This window comes from Rhipicephalus sanguineus, chromosome 5, assembly GCF_013339695.2.
Source record: "Rhipicephalus sanguineus isolate Rsan-2018 chromosome 5, BIME_Rsan_1.4, whole genome shotgun sequence".
Classification (NCBI taxonomy): Eukaryota; Metazoa; Arthropoda; class Arachnida; order Ixodida; family Ixodidae; genus Rhipicephalus; species Rhipicephalus sanguineus.
The window spans coordinates 6,852,534-6,869,060 of record NC_051180.1 but is presented as its reverse complement, the minus strand read 5'-3'; the positions used below and the strand labels follow the sequence as shown (position 1 = coordinate 6,869,060).

At 49.7% G+C, this 16,527-nt stretch overlaps 1 protein-coding gene across 1 annotated transcript in view; it reads left to right on the top strand.

Moving 5' to 3' along the window:
* Positions 1-7,332: 7,332 nt before the first annotated feature.
* LOC119393150 (all trans-polyprenyl-diphosphate synthase PDSS1) overlaps positions 7,333-16,527 on the top strand; it is a 39,509-nt gene continuing 30,314 nt past the window's right edge. The window contains exon 1 of the mRNA XM_037659971.2: positions 7,333-7,515. Within this exon, the coding sequence (XP_037515899.1) occupies positions 7,381-7,515 (135 nt within the window). The 5' untranslated portion in view covers positions 7,333-7,380. The remainder of the gene's footprint in view (positions 7,516-16,527) is intronic.

The following is a 16,527-nucleotide window of genomic DNA, read 5'->3' as shown; positions in this document are numbered from 1 at the left end:
GCCAGAAAAAACGGTGACGTGAAGAACACTGTTTCATCCCGTCGGCGGCAACAATCCAAAGGTTCCTACAGGCTTTGTTTCGTTGTCATAACCTTCTCTGGTTCAGATAGGTCAGCGATGTGTGCAGTCCAGCGTTGCCTTACGCCGCGAGGGGACTTTGTTAGAGGAGTACTGACACAAAATGTTGAAGGCGAGTTAACTTGTGGGATAGATTTGTGTGGACACACATTCATCACCTACGAAATATCGATGGATAGTATTGCCTAGAACATATTTAAAATCGATTTTAAAGTGCGTGTAGCGCCACTGCACGCGAAGCTCGCCTTTAGTTTTCGTGTAACCAACCAACCACCACCTGCGCCACGAGTTTGTGCTGGCTGTCACGATTCTTGCGAGCGCTCTCTTCTAGCAGACTTTTTGAATGGGAAGAGGGGGCACACTTGCACGGGAGTGCAAATGCTGATGTCTCCTCAGCAGAGCATTTTTGGGGGGTCACGCATACTTACAACGCCTCAGAGGGGATTATAGCAGCACGCAGAAAGCCTTCGTTGAAAAAAGTCGACGATACGGTGCGCCTGCGGCCTGTTAAGTTTCGGATGCGGGGGCGGAAAAATGCGGCGTCCAAGGTAAAAGTGTTTTGTGATGTCGTTATACGTAATGGGTGCGTCCCGGTTGGCTTCTAACTCGGCGAGATGAGGTTTCCCTGTGACGGCGCGGTCGGTACACATATCCAAACCTCGCCAAGCTTCATGTTTTCTATCCCGACGCGTACCCCAGCGACACGTGCCCCTCGTGCGGACACACGGCGACACTCACACCACGGCCACCTGGATCGGGGCGCGCGTCGGTGTTGCTCCGGCCGTCCCATTCGGACGGAGGAGGCGTAATTGCAGAAAGGGGCGTGACCGCTCCTTTCGCCGCACCGCGGCGCGCGCCTACTACCCCTCCATTCCTTTGCGCTCTATGCGGGAAGGTTTGCGGCGCCTTGAAGATATCGCTGTAGAGTAACCGTGAGTTAGCATAGCACTTCCCCCACCCTCACAAAAAGCACATAAAAGGATGAATGGCGGCTATCGCTATATTCTTTACTTTTTTTGTGTGTGTGCGCCAGTCCTTGTCGTGATGATGGTGACCGAAGCGAAAACACCCGTGAGTCACATTTCAAGAAAATTGTTTTGGTGTTCTTAAGTGCAGCATATCAGTAAAAAGTATACATGTGAAGGAAAGCACGAGATTTATTAAAAAACCTTTTATTTTTCTGAGTGCTTCCAGAATAGGGGAAACGATCCGAAGGTTGGTTCCGCTGCTTAAAGGAGGCTCGCACACTCAAGGCCGCAGCATCCCTTGGGATGCTGCGGCCTTGAGTGCGCGAGCTTTACCTGCTGGAAGGAATGCCACTTTGGCGTCGAGGCAACGTAATCTTTCTTGGTGTAGACTTACAGTAAGGCACGCAGCCGTACGGCACGTTTCTGAAAAACACGGTAAATGAGGCGAGCGAGTGAAAAACTCGCAGCTACAGCTAACAGGCGTAACCTCGTGGTACGCAGACTAAAAACAAATTACTTGCCTGAAGTCAATGTGGTATGACAATGTGAAACATCTAAAGAGAGAAAACTTATATTCACGTCTTTCTTTTATTGTGTGTTACGTATTAACACGTTAATTAGTGCAGACCGTTAGAGGCGTTTATTTCCGTATTACATGTGCACTCTGCCCGTAATTAATTCAGATAGAGTTAAACGCCTCTATAAACTGCCCGTTCACATTAAATACGACACGCACCAACACACCAGAAAAACAATTGATGCGTTTTGTTAGAACACGCACAAAAAAATAAGAAAAAAAAAGCAGCAATACTAGCGAGAAACGTCCGCAACCGACCTACGGCCGTCGGTAAATCGACGCTTATGTAACGTCGGGCCTTGGTCAACCCGCGAGCGGCATGCACTCGGCATCGTCGGCCACGGTGTACGGGCCTACATCGGGTGCCGACGCAGGCCCACATGAGGCCAATGTCAATCCCCATGACCGGCCCTACATTGGTTGCCAAGGTTGAGCCAACGACAGTGTGTTCGCCAGCGACGTCAGGCCGACATTTTGCCAAGGATAAAATGTTGCTTGGGAAACGGGCTCTTTCATGCTGTCGCGTTAAAACGACAAGCGATACCAAAACGAGAGAAAGTGGCCATTGCGCGACCGACCCTTAGCTAATTCGCAAGCGACAAGCGTCGCTCATCGCTTTCGCGTTCAAATTCGCCTACATGCGGCCTGCGCTTAAATAAGAACGTCGCATTCACATCACTGTTGTATCGTGGAAACTTCAGAATGCAAAGAGACGTGCCCACATCAAAATGTTGCCTATCATCGGCAAGGAGAAAACGACTACAGCATTATCATTACCGCAACTGTTTTCCAGTTAAGACAGCGCTCGACCGCAGAAGACATCTATGCAGTGCCGACGACGACGAAATGTATTTAGAAAGAAGCATGGCGCGCGCCGGTCCAGGCGGCCGTGGGAGAAACGAGTGCCAAAACAAAGAATGAGAAGCACGGAAAATCACGTACTCGGCACAATACATGTGTCATGGCACTTATGTAGCGGCCGTGGTCATGGCACATGAACGCGCCGCGCCACACGAAGTCTCTTAAGCACGCTGCTTGGCTCTATCTCGATTGTAACATGCTACAGAGAACAACACTCACTGTGTAAAGCCCGATTAACAATACATAATAGCGTACCTTGATTCCAGTCACCACGTGCACGATGTCCAGTGTGCATTTTTCCAAACACATCTGCGGCTGTCTACGGCGCGGTCAGCGCGGCATCATTCGCAAGGGGGTGGGAGGAGAGCGCCGCGTCGCGGCGCGCGTCTGAACTACCTCAATTACAACTTTTCAAAGGGGCGCGCGCCGAATGGGACGGCCGGAGCAACACCGCCGCGCGCCCGCGCGCCCCGATCCAGGTGGCCGTGCTCACACACATGCTCTGGGAGTGTAGAAACGCTCATCCCGGCTCTACCTCACACAAGTGGGAGACGTCCCTCAGAAGCTCGCTTCTCGCCGACCAGCAATGGGCTGTCCAGCAGGCCCACGAGGCGGCCGCCAGGTATTCTCTGTCGGTCCCTACGTGGGAGACGCCCGCTACGCGCTGAGCGCGTTCTGCAGGACGTAAATAAAGTTTTTCCAATCCAATCCAATACGGTGCGCATGTGCACGTGGTTTTGTGTACTCACATAGTCAACTATGTTTTAGGAAGTTGAAATGGCTCCAGACGCAGTTTGAAGAGAGCTCAACGTTTCGGGATCGATTCGATCCCTTCCTCAGGAGGTGACTGCGTTGGTCATGGAAGCATGGCCGCGTCTTGTTCTCTCACCATGGCTCCGGCTTTCCCTTTCCCTCACGCTTCGGAGGCCGTGAACGTATACATGCCTTGCACGTGACGTCACAGACAGGTGCTCGGCGCTGGAGCCCCAACATGGCGGCCACCGTGACTTTTTTATCTCATTAGAGTGTGTAAGTGCAGAGGAGGACACCCAGGTGTTCGGTCCCCGCGTTCTTTTGTGCTCTCCCCGCTTTCTTTTTTGTTCGCCAGCCACGCCAAGGGGGAACACAAAGGAACGCGGGGGTTTCGGTGTGAATGATGCTTGGGTGCACCGGCACTAGCCTGATGGCGAGCCTAAAGTCCCTAGAAACAGGGAAAAATCTAGGGACTTTAGGCGAGCCGTCACCGTTTCTTGCTCGGCGCGTTCGAACAAAAGCTCACGGAGCGTCTCAACCCGCTGGTCCCCCAAGATGGCGGCCACGGTGACTTCAGTGCAAGCTATGTTATTAGCGAGCGGTTCACATTTGCAGGTGTATACTGAATGTGCGGAGACTCGAGCAAGAGACTTCTTCGCAGATTCCTTTCTGTTTCTAGAACAGAAACGCCGTCAAAGTAGATTTTATGGTCGTGCTTCTCACAGTGCTCAGCAAGAGGGCTGCGCTGGGCTTCCATCTTCCTGACGTCATTCTTGTGTTGGCGTATTCTCTCCGGGAAACACTTGCTCCCGCCTATGTAGCTGGCTGGACACTCAGAACACAACACCTTGTAGACTACGCCTTGGTGATGGTCGGTCTTTCGGCCTCGGTAGCAAGCGGATAAGCGTCGATTCCGGTTTGTGAATTACCGTGACCCCTGCTTTTCCGAAGACCCTGGAGAGCTGTTCACTGATGCCCGGCACATATGAAATGACGACGCGCTGGGCCGGCTTCTTCGATTCCATTAGGAGGGAGGGAGGGCGGTCGCATAGTGTGTCTTTCGCTGTCTCTTTGCGGTACGGTAGCTGCCCTCTCGATACACATATAACTATTTACATGATAACTATTCTGTGTTCACTCCGCGCTCTCTGAAACCGAAACTACGGCTACAAATAATTAACCGTCGCGCGCTCGAGGAAACGAGCTTTCCATCCGTAATAAGTGAGTCGTAGAAAAAACAAGATCCAAACTTTTTGTGTCAGTGCTCCTTTAAGCTGCCACCCTGTTTTGCTGAGGAAGCAAAAGGGGGTGAGATGAAATTCTTGGACAAAGAAGAAGAGAGAAGCACAGGATAGTAACCGTCTCCTCGTCGAGAAGAACATCTCAACCCTCCTGTCCAGGAGAGGGGGCTTAAACTAGCAGAACAGAGGCTCGTCGTCGTTGGAAAAGATGAAAAGGGGGTGAAAGAAGTTCGAGGAAAGACGAGGGCACCATCTAGAGTGCCCAGAACACAAACTGCTAGGCTGGGGCAACTCTTTAGAAAAACCGGCGGGTGTCCGCCGGCACCGGGAATCGAACCCGGTAGCTTCCGCATTCGGCTTCCTCTGCGGTTTGGGCAGTAGTAGCCGGGGCAACCTGACAAAGGAGGTGGACACAGGCACTAGAGGGAAGAGGGGGGGGGGGGCGGCGTGCCACACAGTGTTTGGGGGGGGGGGGGCGATCGCCCCTACCGCCCCCCCTCTGGATCCGCCACTGGTCTTGAGCGCTGTATGTAGAAATGGCATTTGTGAAAAAAACTTGGAGCTTCGCCAATAGGAATAGAACGCGATAGGGTGATCTGGCTCCGTTCGCATCGTGTTGTTATTCGCTTGCCGGGCTTCGCTTCTAAGTGGACCGGACGCCTCCACCGTGCCGCGAGGAAAAGAACGTCTTTATAACAGTACTACTTTAAAAAATTCAGACTATATGATCCGCCCGACTCTTGGCCAATGAGTTGGCCAAGAACACTTGGCCCTTGAGTGGGTGATCCCAGGAGCGTCACAATCAACATTGGCCGATTGAATCTATCCATAGAATACATGACTACTGCGATGGCAGTATAGCGAAATGCCCACTGCGCCATGAGCCGCCGCGCGTTGAAGCTGTTGTTCATCGCATTTGAGCTCCGTGGCGCACCTTCACTGGTTGCGCGATGGACCTTTTCCGGGTCAGTGGAGATCGCTGAAATCGAAACTGAGGCCTCCGAAGTTGTCCGTCACGCGCCGGTACACGATCTTGGGGGCCTAATTTCGCACTTCTGCTTGCGTAATAATTTGTATGCTTGTGACACAAGGTGTCGCTCCTGTCGTAAAATCCCTCAAGGACTTTTTCAGACTTCATCCCAGCTGTTGCCGTAGGGTGTATATTCTAGTACACTCTGGTTGCCGCGCTGTGACCACTGGTCAGCGGCTGTGACACCCCCCAAAAAACATAGCGTGCGTCTCGTCACCGCAATATTACATGTGTTAATGGGACTCCTCACACGGCATTTTTTTTAAAAAGCAGTTTAAAGCACTGGCAAGGCTCTGCTGTAAAACACCCGACTGCCACGACCTATCACTCTAAGAAAAGGTCGAGTACTTGGGGAGTATTTCTGCTACACAACAATAATCGTGATTCGGCTTGCTCGCGTTTCCTTTCTTAAAAATCCGGCTCTCGTCACTTTCCTATCAAGAACGCTATGTCACGCTGATAACGCGCGCGCCGTTCGTGACCGGGAAGTGCCGGGACCGCGGTGATAACGCGAGGAAGGTACGCGCGGTGGATGACGATTATCGTTGTGTAGCAGAAATACTCCCCAAATACTCGACTTTTTCTTAGAGTGTAGCTTCGATCCCCGATCTAAAAGTATATTTTTATTAAGGCTAAAGCCTTAGATGCCTCATCAAACACGAAAATTGACCGTCGGCGTCCCGCGGCGTCGGGCACAGCACGAGCGATGAAAAAAAACATTTATCATCACGTGATGACGTCACAGATCGCGAAATTTTGTAACGTCACCATGACGTCACTAATTCTGGTGTGACGTCACGTCACATGATGCCGTCATCGCATACACCGTAGCTTGGTCAAATGTGGGCCGATCATGGAGGCAGTGCAAACCCAGGCGAAGTGCCTCCGATCCTGGAGGCCGTGCAGAACCACGTTAGGTGCACAAAGCTTTCGAAGGGTGGCGGGGCGGAATCAGTATATCGACTGAGAAGAAAAAGATGATGGCTTTCGCCTTCAAGTCGTCTTAGGTGAATGCGCATAGGACCCTGTAAGTTTTTATTTATTTATTTATTTATTTACATATATATCTACATTTTTTATTCACGGACAACGCCGATTCTTCGCTCACAATCAATGACACCGACATCGGAATTTCTGAAACACGGGCTCTTTAACAGAAGATCAGAAAGCTGCATGGGCGGTCTGGATGGGCTTCCGGAAACGGCTGTACACACATTTTTTTTTTTTTTAAGTTAAATAAAGTGTAAATGCACTGCTCTGTCGCTTATGTCTTACAAGTGCGGTCACTGGCCATCAAAAGAGAGGCAACAATAAAAAAGCGACACTCAGAGCGCACCAGTTCAAGACTCATCATGTTCCCTCGAAGACCACTGCCTGTATCCATATATTTTTATCAACAGGCGCACGTCTGTGAAAAACGCATCTCAACCCTCCCCTAAAAATTCGCGTTTGTATGTGTTTAGACACACACACAAAGAGAGAGAGAGAAGAATGCGCCGGCCTTTCCGTAGAATAAAATAGTGGGAAACGAAACCGATCTACACATGTCACCGTTCTCTCGCCCAAGCGACGTCAGCAGCGCAAGGGTTTTCCAGAGGAATCGCGGAAGCCGTGAAATACGAAGACTCGTTCGAAGCAAAACGGAGCTGTCCGCTTTATTTGGCATGACACGCATCGGCCAAGCCAGCGCGCCCACTTTTACTCTATCACAAATCAGGAACAGGAAAAAGCGGGCTTCAAAAACGGTGACGGCGTCGCTTGCGCGCCCGGTGCTTCCTGCGGAGCCCGCGAGATGGCGGAGCCTTTCAGCGCGGCGCGCGACTAGTGTGAGGGCAGCCGATAGTTTTTCATGCCAGTCCTCGTGAAGCCGCTATGGCTGCAGGGTCAGCTGCAAAGTTAACCGCGTTTGTGGGCAAGCTCGGCACCTGTACCAAGTGTTTGCGCCTGCCAAGACTGAGTTCGCACAGCGTGCGGTGGCATCATGCTTCGTCGCTTGCTCTCCGGCAGGTAGGGGTGCTCCGCCGGCAGGCTTTCTTCTTGTACCGAAGGCTAGGCCTACCTTTCGACGTCGTCTGCTCTTGTGGTTTCACGAATCGTTCACTGTGCATGTGACTTATGCGAGTTCATCGCGGCCCCGTTAACCTGTTCGTGCAACGTTCCAAGTAAGTCTCGTACGCCTGTAACGCTTTTCCATGAGCGCCATACACGAGAGAACGCGAGCGAGATGCAAGTGATGCGGGCTAATTCATGTAACTAGGGCTGCGTGTCTGCTGCCCCTTAGGCAGCGCAGTTTGGGGGGCTCCCTGACCTTGCGCTTGAAGCTCCCATTTCGAGCGACTCGGCGTAAGCCACGCTCAGCCAGTCCACACCTGTGAGCATGTTAACAGCGCGGTGAAAAACCACTCGGCCGTGTTGAACCTGAGGTTCGTTCGACGGCTAAGGTCAGGCGCGGCGGCATTTGTTGCCTGGCTGCAATCGGGTCACCGTGCAGGAAGAAGCCGTTTCGAGAAACGTGTCATTTCTCTCCCTTCCCTGCAGTTCAGGGCACACTATCGGCGAACACGTGCGTCGATTTTTTGTTGGCGCTTTGTTGTGGTGGTCGCTGTTCGTTGAACCCACCAATTAACGCTTCGTGCCATCGGTTCACGCTTACCGTTCAATTTCGCTCAAGAAAAGACAGGCATTTTCAACACCGTGGGCAGCAGTCTGCGTCGAATTTTTATTTGTTGCAAACGTGCCATATATTACGAGGGAAGATAGTCAGTCTACTGGCTGACATAACGAAATGACTCTCAGAAAGACGACGGCGAAGAAACCCTGTTTGTTATTCATTCTTCGCAGTCGTCATTTTGTGTCTCCATAATGCCGTATACGCCAGCCCGCCGAGTTGGGCAAGACCAGTGATGGATCCTCGACCTTGGACTTTCATCCTCGTGACAGTGATTGATCATCGAAGAGATTACTTGATCAGAACAGAGCCATCGGAAACATTCCACTCCTTGAGCGCATTTCTGATTTGGCACTCACTGAACGTGGCGTCATGAGAAAGCGCGACTAAGTCAAACATAGCGATAGCATTTAAAGCTTTTCTGCTTATCTACCCTCTGAGCAATAAAGATAAAAGCTGCTGGAGTTTCCTGGAAACACGTTTTTTAACAAAACAACTCTGGTTCACGGCACACTTTTTCTCGTTCTGGGTGCGTTCACACCACCACAGAGGCCCTTCAAGACTACTGTGCGAATGCCCCACCGGCCCTGACAGAGACACTAAAAATCTGATAGGCAGGCACCAGTGGTCATTGGAAAGAATGCTTCGTTCTGCTACTGTGTGATCGAGGTTATTTAGTTTGAAAATATGTTTGCGCATGTGAAAGGAATAACGCAGTCAGTGTAGGTATTACCGAGAGGTTGTGTGTCGGATGTAGCAACATGCGCAGTATCGCGTGCCGATACTGTCAAGAATGCTGGAACACCGAATTTGTTTATTCGGCGATTGCTCGTAATGTAGTGATATGAATGTGGCATATGGAATCACCAGAGTAATACCTTTCTGCTTGAGCGTTTCGTGTCATGAACACCTTTAAAGATTATTCCACTGTTCTATATCATATTGCTCACGACTATACATATTGATGATACCTGTGAGCCACACGCGAAAGCACTACCGGCATTTGCAAAATGCAATACCTGCATTCAACGAAGGATGGTTGAAGCTTATCGTTTTTTACCTGCGGCACGAGCGACCTTGTCTGATCAGTGTATCCTATTTTTCTGGATGCCGACTTTAGTCTCGCGTAATCTTTAAAGGGATTCTAAAGGAAAAACGTTTTTTCTCGTATTAGCAAATTACTCTTTTCACGATATAAAAACACCACGCTTGTAAGGTGGCTGTAAAGAGGCCTAAAATAAGTCGCTGTAAATTGCGTAAAATATACAACGGCTAAGAATATGGCAATGATGCAAGAGATGGACAATGCTAATGGACATGTGCATCCCGTTTGCACTCATAGTCATGGCGCTCTTTGGCCAACCATGGCCCTCGCGCCAATAAACTCCATCAAACACCACGCTTGGTGTCGCGCTGCTAAGCTCGAGGGCGCGGGTTCGATTCCTGGCCACGTTGGCCGCATTTCGGTTGGGGGCGAAATGCAAAGGAGACCCGTGTACTTAGATTTAGGTGCACGGAACACCGAGTGGTCGAAATTCCCGGAGCTACGGCGCCCCTCATAATTGTGTCGTGGTTTCGGGACGTAAAACCCCAACAATTAAAAATAAAAGTTGGGGGACGCTTGAGCTTCGCTTCAAGAGCAGATAGCGTGATCGGGCCGCGTGGCCTCTCGGCCTGGACCACGCCGCCCGGCATTGGCCGTTTCACATTATCCAAGAATGCCTACTGCAAGTTCAGCTGCGCAGTGCCCACTACGCCACAATTATTCCTTTTGCGAATCGGCGAAGGGTCCACTGCGTAAGGTAGCACGCGAACCTACGCAGCTGCCCACTTTGTTGATGCTTTTGCTGATGATCAGATATGTCTTGAGTGCTTTGTAACGGCTGGGCCTTTAAACCCCTCAGTCGTTGTGCAGTTCGCATGTTGCGAATTCAACACATTTTCCGCGAAACATCACATGCGTTAAGGAGACTACTCGCATTACAAGACATTGTGTCGTGGATCTGTGGTAGAGCAGCTGCTTGCCACGCGGAGTGCCTGGGTTTTATTCCCCCCCACTCGAACCGAAGCTTTTTTATTTATTTATTTGTATCTATCTCGAATTGTCGCTCACGTGCAACGCTGATGTTTCGCTCGCAACCAACGGCAGAGAAATGCCAATTGGCGCGAGGAGACTGCTTGTAAGCGAGAAAATGCGGGACGCCACCTTGAAGTTCCCAGTTCTGACTGGGTTTCGTGGCTGGTGCGAACACGAGTGGGCAACTGGGCATCGTGCCCGGAACAGTCAGCAGGACAAGTCGATGGAAGAAAATACTTTTATGTACAAGTATTTACATGGCTCCGATCTCTAAATAACAAGTTTGGGGTCCACCCCTTCTTTCTCGTCTCGACGCGGTGGCCACCAATCCTGCAGCACTGGCAGGTGCATAATGAAGAGGTTGATACCTCGGATGACCCTTTTTGGGAAATTGGCGGCTCGCTTAGACGCACCTGGAGGCCACTCCGTCCCGCTTCAGGAATGTTGCTCTAAGTCGCTGAGAAGCGTGGGAGAAGTTCAAGGGAAAGCGCTTTACTGTTTGAGGCGAGATTCGGTAAACAACAATTCACGTGCTGTGGGGAAGATATAAGGAAACGACGGAGCGTGTTCTGATTGGATGTGGAGATATCCACCCAGGTGTGTGTTTGGGCACGAGCCTACGTGAAGCCTTGGGTGTTAGGGTCAACAATGGAAAGCTAAACACGTCCACGATAGAAATAAGTAAGATACGGTTAGAGTATTGGTGGCAGAAAACTAGAGAGGAGACAAAAATAAATAGTGGGGAAAATGAGGTCATTTTGCCGTAAGAGCTGGGCTGTGAATTTTTCTTTATTTTTCTATAGTAAGATCGAATTAATCGAAGTAGACAAGGCGTTAGGCCAACTTAAAAAAAGGTTTTTTGTTTTTGTTTTTGTCGAGCCAGGTGGCGCACATGTCACCGCCCCGTTATAACGGGGACGCTCATAGCAGCTATCCATCCATGGCGTCGATGGTCGGGACCGGCATGGCAATCGCACAACATCCCGCACCAGTCGTCATGACGTCATAATTTCGACGGCGTCTAGTAGGGCCAGCGTAGTTCGCAATCGGTAAAAATTAAAGGCATGCATTGTCTTCTGAGGGAGCCAGGGACTTAACATGTTAATCTTCAGGAAATTCCGTTCAGTCAGCGTGGTCAAAATATGAAAAAAAAGTAAACGTTGAAATTCGTGACGTCACCATGAGGAGACTTCAGCGGGAAATTTAAAAGTGAAACTTTTCACATTGGTTTTCTCATGTATTACGCAACCTACGGTGGTCAAAACACTAGGGTTTTCAGAGTGTAATTTTCCAGCCTAAACTAAGTTGTTGTTGTTACACTTTAGTGTCCCTTTAAATTTTACATCGTGCTTTTCGACAGTGTCATTCGCATCCGCGAATTGCGTCGACCGCTCCTGGACTTGAGCTAGGAAAGCGAGTTGATCATTTTATTTATGTCGTAGGCATACTGGCCCAGAAAAAGAAAAGAAAAAGTGATGAAGCTTCGGACCGCTCAGCTGGTCGAGCAGTGGCACGCGGAAACGCTAGACAGATGGAAAGCGGCCGGCGCAGCTAAGCACTGATGTTCACGATTGAAATACGCAATAATACTTTGCACTTTACCAAATTCACTTGATCTGAGACGTGCTGGCGCCTGCGGAAAGCTTCGCGGCAGTTGCTGCTGCCTACACAATTTTCCCATGAGCGCTTGCGCGCCCCTTGGCGGCGCTCGTGTCCTTGACAAAGCTGCGATGCGAATGTTAAAAGAAACTGAGCCTGTGGAAAAAACATAACGATGCTTACGAAAGTAACACTGCAAACCTACAGAACTTTTAAGCAGGAAATAGCCAGAGAAAGTATCTGTGGTAATGGTAGGGGTATCTCTTGTTTGAAGCCAGGGCGGGACCAACCGAGCCAAGTAAGAAGGGACGTTATGCGTTGCGTGTGGAGTGGAAGAGGCAACGGCTGACCACCCGATTCTTTTCTGTAAAGGGCTTCAGCCTACAGTTCAAGGCAGTGTGGCTGACTTTTTCAAAGCGTTGTTGTTTAGGGAGAGTGGAGGCAAAATAGACTTTCAGCGGGTAGAAATTACCAAGAGATGGTTATCTGACTGGTGGCTAAAATCAAGGCAGGAGTGAAATGTAGCCCCTTTGCTACGTATAGAGTTGGAACTCGACCGTGTCAAACGGCTAGGTAGCGTAAGCTGCCGCCTAATCAGTAAGGCCTTGGCAATCTTTCCAATATCTATGGTGACCTGGTCCTGGCCTGAATAGACAGATCTCACCAGATGATCTGCGCCATCTTAGTTGGATTACTCTGAGCACTGCTGGTGCGGCTGCGTGCTGCAGGTAGGTATATTGCCGTTTGGCATGAATCCTCGGCACAGAAGACAATTGAACGCTGTGTTAAACTGTGTCCGGACCTCTAATGTATGGTATTTTACTTCAGGTTACACTGCATGTCCTAGAGTTAAGAAAAAAAAAAAAAGAACACTAGACAACGCTTACATGTGGCCAGGTCGTCTCGTCGTGTTGATGCGCTCGGGTCGCTTCGCTGAATAAGTATTAGTACATAAGAAAACGAGAGATCACGTTCCTGTCGTCATGAGAGGAAAAATCCTCTGCAGTGAACGTCAGCACGCGAGCGATACAAGTTACAGTCTGCGGAAAGTAACTTGCCCGAAACGGCGTAGAGCTCTCCGCGACTACGAAGAAGGGAAAAAAACAAACCGATGGGACGAAAAAGAAAAAAAGAAAGCTTTTTGCGCGTCTTTTTTGTTAAAGCAGGAGTTTCAATGTACTCTGCGTTGTCAACGCAGTGCTTCGATCACAGTGATGCGTTAAACGTGAACGAATATGAGACGGTCGCCGTGAAGCAGGTTAGAAGCGAGTCCGCGGGGCGACGACTGGCCGCATGCCGTTTGCAAAAGTTTAACGTCACGTAAATCTCGTGAACGGCAAAATATTTCCTGCTGCACAAGGGATGGATGAGTCAGGAAGAGGTTTCGGTGACAGTGCGGCGGATGAGCAGTATAGCCCACTCAGGCCGCGGCGGCGGCAGCCGATGGCTCGGCGCCGATATCGTCGCTAGGCCTACCGCTTCGAAGTTGCAGTGTACGGTACGTTAATAAGAGCCGACTAGGCTCATATAAGAAGCTAAGCTTTGCTACCGATGTTACTGCTTTACACTGCGTTCGCGATAATATCACATTTTGAAAGGAATAGGGAAATCCCGGCGGCGAAGTTGGCTGCGATGCCGGCACGGTCGAGTTTTCGCCGATGCACTTCATGGCGCCAGCTGTACACAGCATGCGGATATCAGTTTGGTTTGTATCACATGCAGGTATCGTTGACAGTCGTCATCGCTTTTGACGAGAGGTCGGTTTAGGTATCGCTATATATTTGAACGATCTCTGTTTTGCCCGGAAAACGTTGTATCCAATCTGTCGCCCCGGCGAGGGGATCGAGCACACGTTGTATGAAGTTTTGCTGTCGCTGATCGGCCCATCAGTCGCGCAGAGAGCTTGTTATGACGCAATAGAGCGCTGCTAAATTACCATGCATTATGCACACGGAATTCACAAACACGTCGAAGAATACGTTAAAGTGCGCGGTATAGTTGCCGCTCCGTCCGACTTGGTCGACTGTCGCACACATTCCTGTCGGAGCCTGGCATCCTTTGAAAACACGTAAAATCCGAGTCCTTTTGCTTCAGGTTGCTGTTGTAGCATTCCAGCACGTGAACCCAGCCATCGCCATTCATCCAAATGCGGCCGCTCAAGCTCGTTAATGCAGCTCGCCGATGCACAAGCTGTATGCAGCTGAACCAGGCTGAACGAGTACTCCAAGTACCGGCATGCACTGCAGCAGCGGTGGCGTCGTGCAACTCGCGGCGAGATCGGTCTAAAATGCCCGGTAAAAGCTCTCGCAGGAACGAGAGGGAGTTGTATTTTCGAAACGGCGAGGTGCGGTTTGTTTTGCATCGTCCACAGCTCGTGGTATGCATGTCGTACAGATCTTGGCTTTCTCCTCGGTGCGCCAGGGTCATCCCCGTGTGTGATTTCAAAGAAAGTAGTGCTGAACACGCTGAGCGATAAAAAAAAAAAGCATTATGTAAACGAGAAATTTCACTGGGAAAGCCAACATTTTTTTTTTAAGTGCGAATTACCTGAAAAGTTAAAGCTGAAATTTGGGCTAGTTGGTTTTGACTGGAATACATGTTATAGCGGAACAAAACATAGACGCAGAAAGTTGCACACAGATGCAACTTTCTGTGTCCATGTTTTGTTCCGCTACAATGTGCATTCAAATACCTGAAAAGACGGACATTAACCCAGGAAGTAGCGATATATAATATATCCGTATAATTGAATCTCGATTGCATCAGCATATTATTTGGTGTGATGACATGTGGGCATTTAATAGGCGAAGATAAACGGGTGCACGGCCGTGCAAGCTCCGGCGAACGTTGCTGTACAGCTCACCGAACAACCCTGTTGGAAACAAAAATGGGCCCGATGTCGGTTTATTGGTCTTTATGAAATGGAGAACGAGGTTCCTCTCATTGTGCAGCAAGCAAGCGTTTTTTTTTTTGTTGTTGTTGTTGTTTACAAGGAGCAACATCGTTGTGCCTGGAATATATATCTGTAACATTGCAGTGTTGTCGAGCACATGTTATGCGCAATTATATTCTTGAACGTAATTCCCCGATGTCATTTGCAGTAGTCCAGGATCTTACCCGCCTCGGTGGTCTAGTGGTTATGGTGCTCGACCGCTGAGCCGCAGGTCGCGGGATCGAATCCCGGCTGCGGCGGCCGCATTTTCGATGGTGGCGAAAATGTTTGAGGCCCGTGTGCTTGATTTACGTGCACGTTAAAGAACCCCAGGAACCCTCCACTACGGCGTCTCTCATTATCATATCGTGGTTTTGGGACGCTAAACCCCAATAATGATTTTTATTATGATCAGTAGTCCAGGCTCTTGTTTTCGATAAGGTCTAGTGCGACGAACATGGCAGAGCATTGAATGACGTGTGGCATTGAAGTAAAATAAAAAGAAATTATTGCGCATGCGAAGAAGCTATACACTCACAGCGGCAAGAGAGTGCTAGCAACTCTTTTTGCGAGAGTAAACGCTTGTCCCATATTTCACTCCCTTTTCAGGAGTGCTGGGAACTCTCTGCTGCACAGAGTAGGCATGCTCTCTCGACAGAGTTCTGGTACTCTGGCTGAACCAGAGTGAACAAGCGCCCTCGCCAGAGTAAAGTCACGCTTTTGAAATGGAGTACATAGACTCTCGGCTGGAATTGCGCTACTCCCTCGCAGAGTTTTACAATGCTGGTTGGGCTAGAGTGCATGAACTCCCTCCAAGAGTAGAATCACTCTTGCTGCTAGGACTAACGTTTAAAAAAAAAGGAAAAAAAAAATCCTTCGTACGTTTTCTACAATGTAACAGTGAACCTGGCTGAAATGCCTCAAGCTTACCTCACACATACACAGAACTCACATCCGCACACTCATTCATACACAACACAGCAACACTGAACATAGGCACTACTGGCGCTGCGCACAACCATACACCCGGTAACCGGTATATATATCCATGATGTCTGGCCCCCCTTCCAGTGCCAGTGGCAACAGCTCTGCTGTGCGTATTTACACAGCAAATATACATGGAACACGTGTAAATATCTAATGATCTGTTGTGATACTGTTGGCACATCGATCTTTTACTGTAAAACAGCATAATATTCAACACTGTTTTCATTCGTAAATTCCAAATATCAGCTGGGACTCTATGATATCGGCTCAATGCCGTACAGCCGCTCATGCCCAAATCTGAGAGTTGTAGTCACGCGCTTACAAATACACTTGCGGCGATCTTTTACCAGGGCTGGCTGATGAATACTTTACGACGTTACGATCTGGCGTCCGCTCAGACATGCGATGCCGCGGCAGGCGCGGCACGTACGCCAGAAAATCAACGACGGTCAACATCACCACAATGCAAGCGCATCTCTGGCGATTCTCGCACTTTCGCTCAACCTCGGTTGCATTTTAATGCATTCAAAGCTTTCGACGATAAAATGCGCATTCTTCAACCTTCGTCCGCAACTTGCGCCGAGGTCGGTCGCACTCAATATGACCCTTACGACTCCCAGCGAATGTAGGCCTAGCGCACCTGCCGAGTCCGTGTGTACATGCTGTCGGCGCTTCTGGGTTTAAGGATACGCAATTCCGACGTGTAAAAATGAGTGTACAGTAGAGCTTTAGTATCGGTTAACCTGAATGAACCAT